The following is a 12,067-nucleotide window of genomic DNA, read 5'->3' on the forward strand; positions in this document are numbered from 1 at the left end:
TTCTCAAAATTAGGATACAAATTGTACAGCAGTACTATATTTGCTATGAATGCTAATATACTATTTATAGGGAAAGTGACAGTTATACCGGTAGATGCCGCAACTAATTAAAAACAGTTTCACGCCTTACATAGGAACGTCGACTAATTCAATTTCTAGGACCTAACTTTGATGGCTTCCGTCATTGAATTTCATAATATTGATGCCGAAACTAATTAAAACAGTTTTTCACACCTTACTTAGGAACGTCGACTAATTAAAGAATCAAATAGGCAACCGTATTACATGAAAGGAAGCCTTAACAGATGAAGAAGGTGTGTACTTTTATGAGCTTAATCAAACTTATTACTGATAAACAGCATTGAATATCAATTCTATGATTTATAAGCCGTACGGCTTGACAATCTCCATAGGAAAGGCTATACGTACAGAGCTGTACGGCTAGCCTATTGTCTAGCCGTATGGGGTCGTACGGCTAGCCTCATGTTTAGCCGTACGGGGCCGTACGACTAGCCACTGCCATTTCATTATTGGCGTGTTGCTGATGTATTTAATAACGTTTTCACACGCATATATATATTGCCTTTACTTACAACCGCATGAATGTACAGGTGTGCGGTCGCTTTCTTGAAAGCAGTACAGTGACAAAAATGTAGCAGTAGTTGGCAAGGCACAACCGATAAGTTGAATACCGATGTAGACGCTGAATTCCGACAGCTCGTCCTATGATTCTGGGAGGGACCCGTGGACAGTCTTTTTGAACACGGCTAGAGTGGAGTAAAAAAGAGTGATGCAGAACGTTTTCCGCTCTCTGCAATCCGACGTTAATTTGAAAAAAAAAACGTGTAAAGAAAAGCGCAATTCATAGAAATAAAAGCAGTGTGTTCATCGTGATCACTCCCGCTGAACTACGTTACAATGAGAGGTGCGTCTGTACGACAACGCGATACGGCGTCGTAACTACAACGGTTACAGCGTCTTGACAGTTATAGACATACACGCGCGTTTAGACAGGTTATTTCTTTGTTTAAACTTACACTTAAAACGGGATATGGCATTTATTTTCATTCATTAATATTTCTTTACTCGCTACCTAAGCTATCGAGACATTTTCTAGCGTGAAATCATGATAAAAGAAAGAAGTTCAAGCGCAAAGCATAGCAAATCTAATAAATTCGTTGTTTCTGGCTTGCAGTTTCTGTCACGATGATTATTTTCAATGATCTGTATCAAGTTCACTCTTTTACAAGCATGTGATGCCCATGTGTATACTATTATTGGTGATTTCTATCCGATTTTGCAAAAAAGTTGTAGCATGTCAACTCCGTGTCCATGTTACGGTATCTTCTCTTACGACTAAGACATGTTACGGTGTCTTCTTTACAGCGTTACAGCGCCTGCAGGAAGTCAAATTTAAAACCATGGTGATTTCGTTCCACGATAGTACCATTTTGGACGTGAGTATGGAGGTCGTCATTGATTGCAACAACAACGGTTACTAATTACCTCAATTACTGTAAAGAATTTTACAGGAATGTAGAAAATATTTCACACATCGAAAGTGGGGAATTCAATAACATATTAAGGTCATTTAAAAGCAAGACTTCATTTGGGTAATATTTATTTGTATTTCTTTATGGCGCTTTTTTAATCAATCAGTAATACAATTTTTTAAGATTTGGTACATTTATTTTTAGATAAAATAATAGTGAAAATATACAATTAAAGACTGAATTAATCTTAGAATCGCAAATTCATTAATATTTTTTTATGTTTTTTTTTTAATAAATCAGTACTACACTATTTTACAAGCCTTTGAACATTTGTTTAAGGCATTGCTCTAAATTGAAGATCTTCTATTAATTCAGTCTTTAAATCAGCATTTATTATTACTATTTTTTTTTATAAATGAACAAATCGTTAAAAAAAAATAAGTACTGATTTATTTAAATCGTAAATTTACTTTCAATAAAGTTACATTTTAAATTCAATCTACATTTTTTGGTTTGGTACCTAAAACTATTCTTTTTTAAAGTTCAGTGGTAGCTCATTCATGCCCCTTAATTATTTACTGTAGGCATTGCATTAATTAATCAATTAAAAATTAATCGCCAGTCTGCAAATATATGCCCCTAATGTAAGACAATAATGGTTGGCATTAACACCTTATTGTAGGTATACCGCTATAAAGATCCATTTTACCGAACCCTCCACAACATTTACTATATAAATACAATTTACCGAACTTGTTATACCGAAACCTCTAGTAAACGTCGATACTATACCGTAACCTTAAACATGTTGTAGTAAATGCACTGTAACACTCTCTGTAAGACGCCGTAACATTTTAATTCATCAAAATTGATCTAGTTACACTTACATGCAGTTAATTTTGAGACAGATCTTGATAAGAATGATTTAATATTCGTTCTTGCTTACGTCTGTTTGCATTTTCATCTGTTTAATGTCAGACTTTGAATTATATTCCAATGATTTTATGAGTTGTCTATACAGGTCTGTAAAACTTCCATTTTATCGATAACATAGGAAAAAATTACATGGCAAGCTGTGAAAGAGGAACACAATATCCGTATTTAAATTGGCTTACACATACAAAAACTATTCAAAATTACCGTTAATATCATTTGTTTTAACAATGTCCCGTATCGTCAACAAACTGTGGAAAGACGCCGTAACCGTTGTAGTTATGACGCCGTATCGCGTTGTCGTGCAGACGCACCTCTCATTGTAACGTAGTTTAGCGGGAGTGGTGATGAACAGTAATACATTGTATCTTTATTCAGCTTTACAGGACAAATGTTATCAACCGAATAAATATGATTAAAATAAGTGTTGTTGTATTTACACTTTTTACCATAATGGTAAGCATAGAGAATAAATTACAATATCTATGTGTTCAGTAATTGCATTACATGAACGTGATGTGAACTCTTCTGTGAACTTACCTCAAGGCGTAAAATGTACATTCCATGCATTAACACGGCTTATCCTAATGGATCGATCATGTAGCACGTACTTTTTATATTACATTTTGAGTTTTCGATCATTTTACTACATACTTTTATATTTGCTTAAATTATATTTGCATCTTTAGGCATACATATTGCAAAGAGATCCAGAAGATTTATATGAGTGACATTTTAGATAAGAAATTACTCGTGTATAGTAAAAGAAAACTAACCAAAAATGTCTGGTCGATCTACATGTCATCTTTTTAGGCATTTTAGGCATGTTAGTGTAAACAATCTACGTATTGATCTCGATGGCACAAAATTTTCTATTTAGAAGGGGTGATGTATCCGAAGAAGACGATGATGATGAAAAAGAATAAGAAGACAGATTATCTAGCTCTGATAAGATACGACCATCAACTGTAGTTTAAACATCGGATGAGAAAAAATCGTGGAGGACATCAGGCTTTATTGCACTTGCGTTACGTTTATCCCGTATATATGCGAACAGGCATTCCGCTTATATGATATGTTCTGGTTCAACTAAGTGTGGCCTTACCTTAAACAAAAGTTGCATGCGGAAAGTACCAATTTGAAACTTTGAAGATGGACAAAACTTCACGCACATGCATTATTCTCGGTATTTCCACGGCACGCTCCTATATAATTTTTCGGGTTTGATCGCTTACTCTCCTGTAAAATGGTCGCTAGCTTGGAAGCATGAAACGCCCAGAACTGCTTCCATTTAACAAATTATTATAATTAAATTTAGGCCTGTATTTATGTTATTTAATTGTCCGGCTAGCGTAGTAGTTGGCGCATTTTTGCTTGTCTGTCCTATGTCGATTCTTGCTCTGCGTCTGAAGGCTTCGCTAGATGTCATTAAAATCATCATATGACAGTTGTGTTTATTCCAGATTATCTGATTTCCCACACCAAACAAAGATTATTTTCAATAAACATAATGTATTAGTAGAACCACAATGTCCTGTAACATATCCAGTCAGATTCAGTTTTAGATATACATGTATTATGATGTATGGAAATTGATACACTAACAACACATATAACATTATATCCAATTAAATACGTTCTTTATAATTCAAAATAAAAACATATTATAAAATGCATTCCCTTAAATGTTATTTTATATAAAGATTGTAAATAAAAACGGAGGTTTATAAATAAACAATATAGTGCAATCCACTCTCTATTATGCGGTGTGTACTTTTATATTATTAACCAATCAAATTGCTTATTACAGACAAGATCTAGCCTGCTATCAACACGGTTTCGAAGATCAACAAATCGCATAAATAATATCTTAAAATGGTTTGTAGAGTTTTTGTTTAATCGTTAAAATTCAGTGAACATAGCTCCAGTTTATCAAATACTAAATGTGATGTTGTTGCTAGTGTTATTTTAAAATCTGAATTAAATGCCCAAGCTGTTAATTTTTATTGATAAACTGAAGTTTCATTCTCATGTTTAGGAAATGAAACTAAAATTTAATGTTGTTGCACTTCAAATGTTTATGACAAGTTTCCACTTTTGCAGTCCCTTAATATCCTAAACATTTGTAACGTGCACATGCTTTGAAATTGCTGGGTAGGCCTATAACTTGCTTATTATTTGTCAGTCATGTTTTTAATTTGTCTTTAATCATTCAAAAATAGTTTCAAACAGGATGACAAATGGAGCCTGTAGTGTTTCTTCTACAAAAGACACTATTTAATAGCATTCAATGAATGCCATTTAAGGCTCAAACACCATAGAAGGTTGAACTACAAGTACTTCAAATTAATGTTGTATGTCATGCTTTCAAATAGGCATTCATGCCTAAGGTCTTGCAAGTAGGCATTGACAGTGCAAGCTACATCACAGAGCCATATAATATTTGAGTGTTAACAAGTTAGCTCAGGCCTAATTTTGGCCATTTTAGGAAAAAATGCTATTTTGGAATGGGGATTTTGTTTTCCCAAAAAAGTCTACTGATTTGGGAAAAAAACTAATTTTATATAACTCTTTTATATTATTCAAAATAGAAGAAAAAAATAATAAGAAAATAAAGTTATATACTATGATTGATTTAATTGAAATAAAATTGACATAGACAAATCGTAAGACACTCACATTTTTTGTGTGAAAATTTGTTTTCAAATTGAGTTTTTTTGTTTTATTAATTTGATTTGGAAATGGGTCTGTTTAACTGACCCGTATATATGCCTGCAAAAGGTCTAAAGCTATGGTTTAATTATTTGCAATAATCCAAATTGTAGCGCCCATCAGTAAATGTGTACAGCTCAAAGTTCTTTCTTGTAAAGGCAAAAACCATGTAAACCTGTTTAATTAAAATTTTAAATATAGTTGATTGCAAATAAATAAGCTGTAATTTTTTTTACTAAAAATTACTACAGAAATTTGGATGTTTCCCGATAGCAAAAGATTTTTTCCAAAATATCCCAAACATGGCGAATAAAAGCATTATCATTAATTGGATTATAAGAAAGGCCCTTTATGATATAAAATTGAAGTTAAACAATGTATTTTATTGGAATAATTGAGTGCAACAGCTAGGCCTAAATGGACGGGCGTCCGCCATTCCCTTCCGAAGCCTCACCCTGCCCTTCTGCCCTTTTTTTTACATTTGATAATTTATAAATTTCTTATTACATTGTAATTAATTTCTTCCTCATTGTAGACATTTTATTTGCATGGTTTAATAATAAATATATTACAACAATTATAAATAACATAAAAATTAATATTCGACAGTGAGCATTTCAGATACGCCCGCGCGCTCGAAGGTGCTCTTTTGACAAACTACTGTGCGTTGAAAGTGCCCTTTCAACAAAATAGCCCCCTGCCCTTTTCAAATCCTAGCTAGAGCACTGTAATTCATGTATAATATTTATAATATTTCGTGTCCAAAGTTCCTGGTTGATCATGCTATTTTTCACAATTTAAATGCTGAAGGTTGTAAAATAAAAAGTGAACAAATAGTAAGAATGCTTACTTAGAAATTATTTCAAAATATATAAAAGTTCAATCAAAAATACAACTCAAAGGCCCAAAAACAAATAAAATAACACATAAATTAGTGCTTTTGACCTGTTTACATGTACATCTATCTCATTGCACAATCAATACACCCAGTAATCACGAATAGGTGCATGAATTATTTTCCAAAACTTTATACTTATATATTGTCAGTAGTTGTTGATCTGAACTGATGTCTTGTTAAACAAAATTTTAGGCAGCAAACTACAAAAAGACGACGCTGGCAGGTGGTGGTCGCAAGAAGACTGGCCCTAAACCTGAACTAACAGAAGAACAAAAACAAGAAATACGTGAAGCATTCGACCTCTTTGATGCTGATGGCTCAGGAACAATTGATGCAAAGGAGTTGAAGGTTGATTCAATTGTCAGAACTTGCTTAGAATCTACACTTTTCTTAGTCATAATGATGATCTGTAAGGATTTATTGTTCTACTGTTAAGATGAATTAAACAATATTAACAATAGTCAATATTACTGTATGGGCAAGCAATAAAACATAATTTGCAATATCTGGGCAGCCATGCACATACTTATCAATTTTTTTTCTCATAAATGTTCAAATTTTTATCTGGACTGTCTTGTCACTGAATAGTTTAAGCTATACTTTTGTCGTCTGCATTCGCATAATGCTCTGGTTAAGGTAAACATATCACTATTTTTTACGACAAGTATTTAACTGAAACTAAATATATATGTTAACTTCAGGGTCATTTGGTAAGGTAGCTGAACACAGAGCACTTTTAACTTTGCTATTAATTTTTCCTTATAATCTTTTGGTGAATATGAGCCCTTTGGAGTTCCCTAGGCACATCAGTCACAGTGCATACTACCTAGTGTTCAGGTATTATAGCTCACCAACATTGACCTGATGTTGACCTTTATACGTGAACATACATATTAAAGTACCTTTATGTGGTTTATGTCAGTGTTTGTACGGAAATCGGATTAATTTTACACATGCATTTAATGAACCAGCAAAGTCAAATATAGGTATAGGTATATAAGTATAATATAAGACACATTCAAGCGTGTAATTTCTGCGAAGAAAGTTCACAAGTACCATGTTAATGATAACATGGTATATTTAAAGTACCGGTATGTTATCCCTGCTGAAGGAGGAGAGATATGGTAATGGTGTTGTACGTCTGTCTGTCAGTGTGTCAGTCCTTCTGTCTGTCACTTACTATATACAATTGAGAAATAAATTAAGAGAAGTTCCATGCACAAAATGAGAAGTGCGATGCACAAGAACCATAACTCTACACTTTCTTCATTTAGAGTTATTTCCCTTTGTTGTTTTCGTAATATGTAATTTTTCAGGGCTTTATATGATACAAGATTTCAACATGAAACTTCATAGGTGTATAGATACCAATGAGAAGTGCCATGCACAAGAAACATTACCCTACACTTTCTTTAATAATAGTTATTTCCCTTTGTAGTTTTCATGATGTAACTCTTCAGGGCTTTAACTCAGATATTTAGGCGGGTGTTATCAATATAAGGAATTTGGTCGTTTTACAGGTTGCTATGAGGGCATTAGGATTTGAACCGAAGCGAGAAGAAATCAAGAAAATGATTTCAGAGATAGATAAAGAAGGCACAGGTTTGAATATTTTGTATGTTTTATTGTTTAAGAAGTAAAATAATATTCTTAAATAAGATTATCTTTAAAAAGTATTTATTTAACAGTTGCTTAATCTTGTAATGACTTTGTGAGCAAGGAAAAATCAGAAGTGTATTAAAATCATTATGAATGTACATGAAATACCTCTATTTGCATACTAACTATTGTACTGGCGAGGCTGCTAAATTAGCGATTTTATCACATAGTTTTCACAAATGTTGCACACAAATTGGTTTAGTGTCAATCTATTTTGCACACACAAATGTGTTGGACGAATCTTTGAAATTCGGACTACAATCAGGAACAAATATCTCATACAGAGTCTGAGTACAAATACAACTTTTTGATTAAATTCTGCTTACTGATTAATTTAATTAATTTAAATATGACGCTACAATCTTAGCCAATTGATTACAAATTCAATCAAGGATTTTTGTATTGAAAAGGGACCAAATATCGCACAATAATCAAAGCCAATCCTTGACATTGTCTTAATAGATTTGAGGATTCTCTGTGTATTGAAAAAGAAGAAAACTTATTAATCCAATTGTGTAATGGTAAAAAAGTTGTGTCTCATGCTGTTTTCAGCCTTATTATTTCAATTGGTGAGAATAAAGAAAGTTCTTTGAAATTTTTTTAGAATTTTTTAAAATTGACAGCTTCACTTGTTTGATGGAAAAAAATGAAGATGAAATTATAAAATTTATACTTAAATTATAATTTTCAAGAGCTTACATGTGATTGTAATAGTCTAGAGATGTGTGCTGTTTGTCATTTGTATTATGCTCAAATAATTAACTTTTTCATTCTTGTAGACGATAATCAATATTATATTATTGCTGTTCGATAAATATGTCTGGAAAATGGGACTTTGCATGGCTTTTAAGAAGTGTCTGTATTTTAAGGAAATACAGTTAATATTCGCTTCAGATTTTGGGTCACAAACAGCTAATCAATCATATAGTTCTGGAAATAAAGAAGCACAGAACAATCAACAGTCCTTCAGTCTTCTAAATGCACGCAGCATGTAGACAGTTGTGTATTCTCTCAAATATGTCAAGAATAATTTATTTTACGATACCCAAAATTGTAATTACGGTGTTATTTCGTATGGTTGGTTTTAATATGACTTATGTTCATTTTATATGAACCTCTTATGTACTTATGAAGCATCTAAATGAGCCTTGCTGTTGTAAACGTGTCATCCAATGTTGGCTTGTTCAGTCCGCACAGGCTTAACAGGGACGACACTTTCTGCCTAGACTGGATTTTTGTTTAGAATACACTTCCATAAGATGTTATTATCCTCTGCCATAGGCGGAGGGATATTGTTTTGGCGTTGTCCGTCTGTCTGGCACTTTTGTGTCCAGAGCCATATCTTGGAAGTGCTTTGGCGGATTTCATTGAAACTTGGTTTAAGTATATATATGGATAAGAGGATGAGTACACCATCTGTTAATAATGGAGTTATGACCCTTTGCATCTTAAAAAAATGCTTTTTACCTGAGTATCAAATATAACACTTTTGTGTCAAGAAGCATATTGGCGGGGGATATCAATTCAACGAATTTGCTTGTTTTTCATATAAGCAGAAATTGTTGTCCCTGATTAGCTTCTAATTTAAGCACATGCATTTATCACAGTTTTCTCAGACTGTGGCTCAATTATAAATTTAATGGATATTTCAGGTACCATTGACTTCAATGATTTTCTATCAATCATGACGACCAAGATGAGTGAGAAAGATGCCAGGGAAGAAATCTTGAAGGCATTTAGATTATTTGACGATGATGAGACAGGAAAAATCTCTGCCAAAAATCTCAGACGAGTCGCAAAGGAGCTCGGTGAAAACTTGACTGATGAAGAGCTGCAGGTTTGTGAATCACGGATGAAAACGTGACACTGGAGAACAAAATTTTGATTAAATGATAATAAATTATCTTGGAAAATATTGTTCTCATTTCGGGCGCAAAAATAGTTGTTGCATCATTTAGAATGAAAAATTACTCTTTAGCTGCAATTAAAATGTTTTTGTAAAAACATGGATGTATACCGGTATGTTGTCGAAAAAAATACTTAATTTTTTTATAGAATTTTGTTGAAAGGCTGGAAAACAGCAAAGAGCTTTAAAATCTGGTGTTTTTTTTAACACCCTAATCTTCTTGACAGGAAATGGTTAAACTGCAAAGAATATTACTAGCTCTAGTATGTTTTAAGTTATGGATTATTATACCCCCACAAAAGAAGTTTAGGGGGGTATATAGGAGTGAGCTTGTCTGTCGGTCGGTCCATATTAAGTGTCCGCTCTCTGATTTAAGTTGTTTTCATACGATCTTCAACAAACTTGGTCATATGTTGTATCTTGATGATATCTAGGCCAAGTTCGAGCATGGGTCATGGCAGGTCAAGAAATAGGTCAGGGGGTCACTTAGTGCGTTTTAAACATTGAGCATTGTGTCCGCTCTCTAATTCAAGTAGTTGTCATCCGATCTATACCACACTTGGTCAGAAGTTGTATCTAGATGATGACATGTGTAGGTCAAGTTCGAACATGGGGCCATGCCGGGTCAAAAACTAGGTCAGGGGGTCACTAAGTGCGTTTTAAACATTGAGCATGATGTCCGCTGTTTTTTTGTGAAGACAACATGCAAAATATTCTGTGTCAATATTATGTGGGGGTATTTGTCCTGAACGAAAGATTGAGGGCATATTGTTTTTGGCCTGTCTGTCATTCATTCATTGTGTGTCCCAAAACTTTAACCTTGGTTCAAGTTTGCTCATAACTTTTTGAATATTGAAGATATATAATTTTCCTAGTTTGAGCGCAGGGAATTAGAGGAAAATTATTTTCCTTTGCATAAGAAAGTCTCCTGTAGGGGTCGCTCAGTGTATTGTTTTGGCGGGTAAATATATTCAGGGATTAGCTATTCGGCTTTGCAATACGAACCAGAGAACATGTTAATTTTCTTATATTTTATTGGATATACAATATTGACAAGTTTTCTAATGAAAATGATCTGCAGGAATGGAATATAGTCTGTTTGTTGATTTTTGTGTGTAAACTATATAAGCGTTATTTCATGTATGAGTTATGAAATTTATATCAAAATGTGAATTGTTCACATTTGTTTATTGTCATACGTTATAAATGTGTCATCTGGTCGTACGCATAGATACCAAAATACAAGCTGTATTTTCAATTTATATCGTTGTGCTTGTTGTTTATTTAGGAGACGTATAAGGGATAAGGAAAGCAACTTGATATTTGGCATGCATGTGTATCTCATGAAGCTTCACATTTTAGTGGTGAAATGTCAAGGTCAAGGTCATCTTTCAAGGTCAAAAGTAAAAAAATACAATCCAAGAGAAGTAATAAGCTTTAAAAGGGAATTTCTAAACCTGCCAAATGATATATTGAAATTTTATTTCAAAGCGGCGCAATCTGGGGCCTTGTGTTTCTGAAAAACACATCTGTTGTTTTGCTATTGAAATGGATGTTGTCTTAACCTGATCCAGTCATTGACTGTGATTTAAGAGTGTACTAAATATTACAAAAGTGAATATTCTCATGTCCATAACTAAAATTGAGAAGTAGACAAAAAATACATTACCAAAATTACTGTTGTAGCATTATTTAACTTGATCAGATAAAACGTGTAAAAAAATACACAAAGTGTAAAATAAAAGGAATACAAAAAAAGAAATTTATGCTAGTAGTTACAAGTATCTCATGATCCTATTGATGGAGTTACAACCATTTGTACATTGTGTCAAGCTATTATTCTTGTGATGTGAAGTTAACGGTGTTGTGTTTACAGGAAATGATTGATGAAGCTGACAGAGACCACGACGGAGAAATCAACCAGGAAGAGTTCCTGCGAATCATGAAGAAAACCAGTCTCTATTGATCATACACTGCCCTCCCCCATTCCCTGTTTGATAGACATCTCCCTAACTGAAACCAGCCAACTTCGCTCATAGGCAATAGTTTTTATCGTAAGAGCTAAAGAATATTAAACTTCTTTAAATAAATATTACATGTACATGTAAATAACAACATTCGCATGTTGTTGTTCCATGTTTTCATTAAAAATAGTATAGGGTAAAATTAGCATAAGCTAAGCTGCATATATATACCCATTATATTTGCATCCATTACCGCTGGGCCCTGTTTGTTTTTTAGTCAGTGACAGTGCAGTAGAAAAATACACACAAAGTGACAGTTACCAGTGTGCTAAGTAAAAATCTATGTAATTATTTGAAGTTGACCAATTTATTGACATTCCATTTTCAAGTTGCAGTTTCATTTACACTTTAAATTTTTAACTGTTCCATTTAATACATGAAATATATTTCCATTTGTTGTTTCCACGCTTTTTATGATCTGAAATTGCATTTGTAATGCTTA

The 12,067-nt window shown here is 33.2% G+C and overlaps 1 protein-coding gene across 1 annotated transcript; it reads left to right on the forward strand.

Moving 5' to 3' along the window:
• The first annotated feature begins 4,216 nt into the window (after positions 1-4,216).
• On the forward strand, positions 4,217-12,028 carry LOC127877788 (uncharacterized). The gene is made up of 5 exons (XM_052424038.1): positions 4,217-4,304; positions 6,229-6,384; positions 7,557-7,638; positions 9,348-9,532; positions 11,478-12,028. Exons 1-5 carry the CDS (start codon positions 4,302-4,304, stop codon positions 11,565-11,567), a joined length of 516 nt encoding a protein of 171 aa, XP_052279998.1. The 5' UTR covers positions 4,217-4,301; the 3' UTR covers positions 11,568-12,028.
• Positions 12,029-12,067: the final 39 nt, after the last annotated feature.

Source organism: Dreissena polymorpha, chromosome 4, assembly GCF_020536995.1.
Source record: "Dreissena polymorpha isolate Duluth1 chromosome 4, UMN_Dpol_1.0, whole genome shotgun sequence".
NCBI lineage: Eukaryota > Metazoa > Mollusca > Bivalvia > Myida > Dreissenidae > Dreissena > Dreissena polymorpha.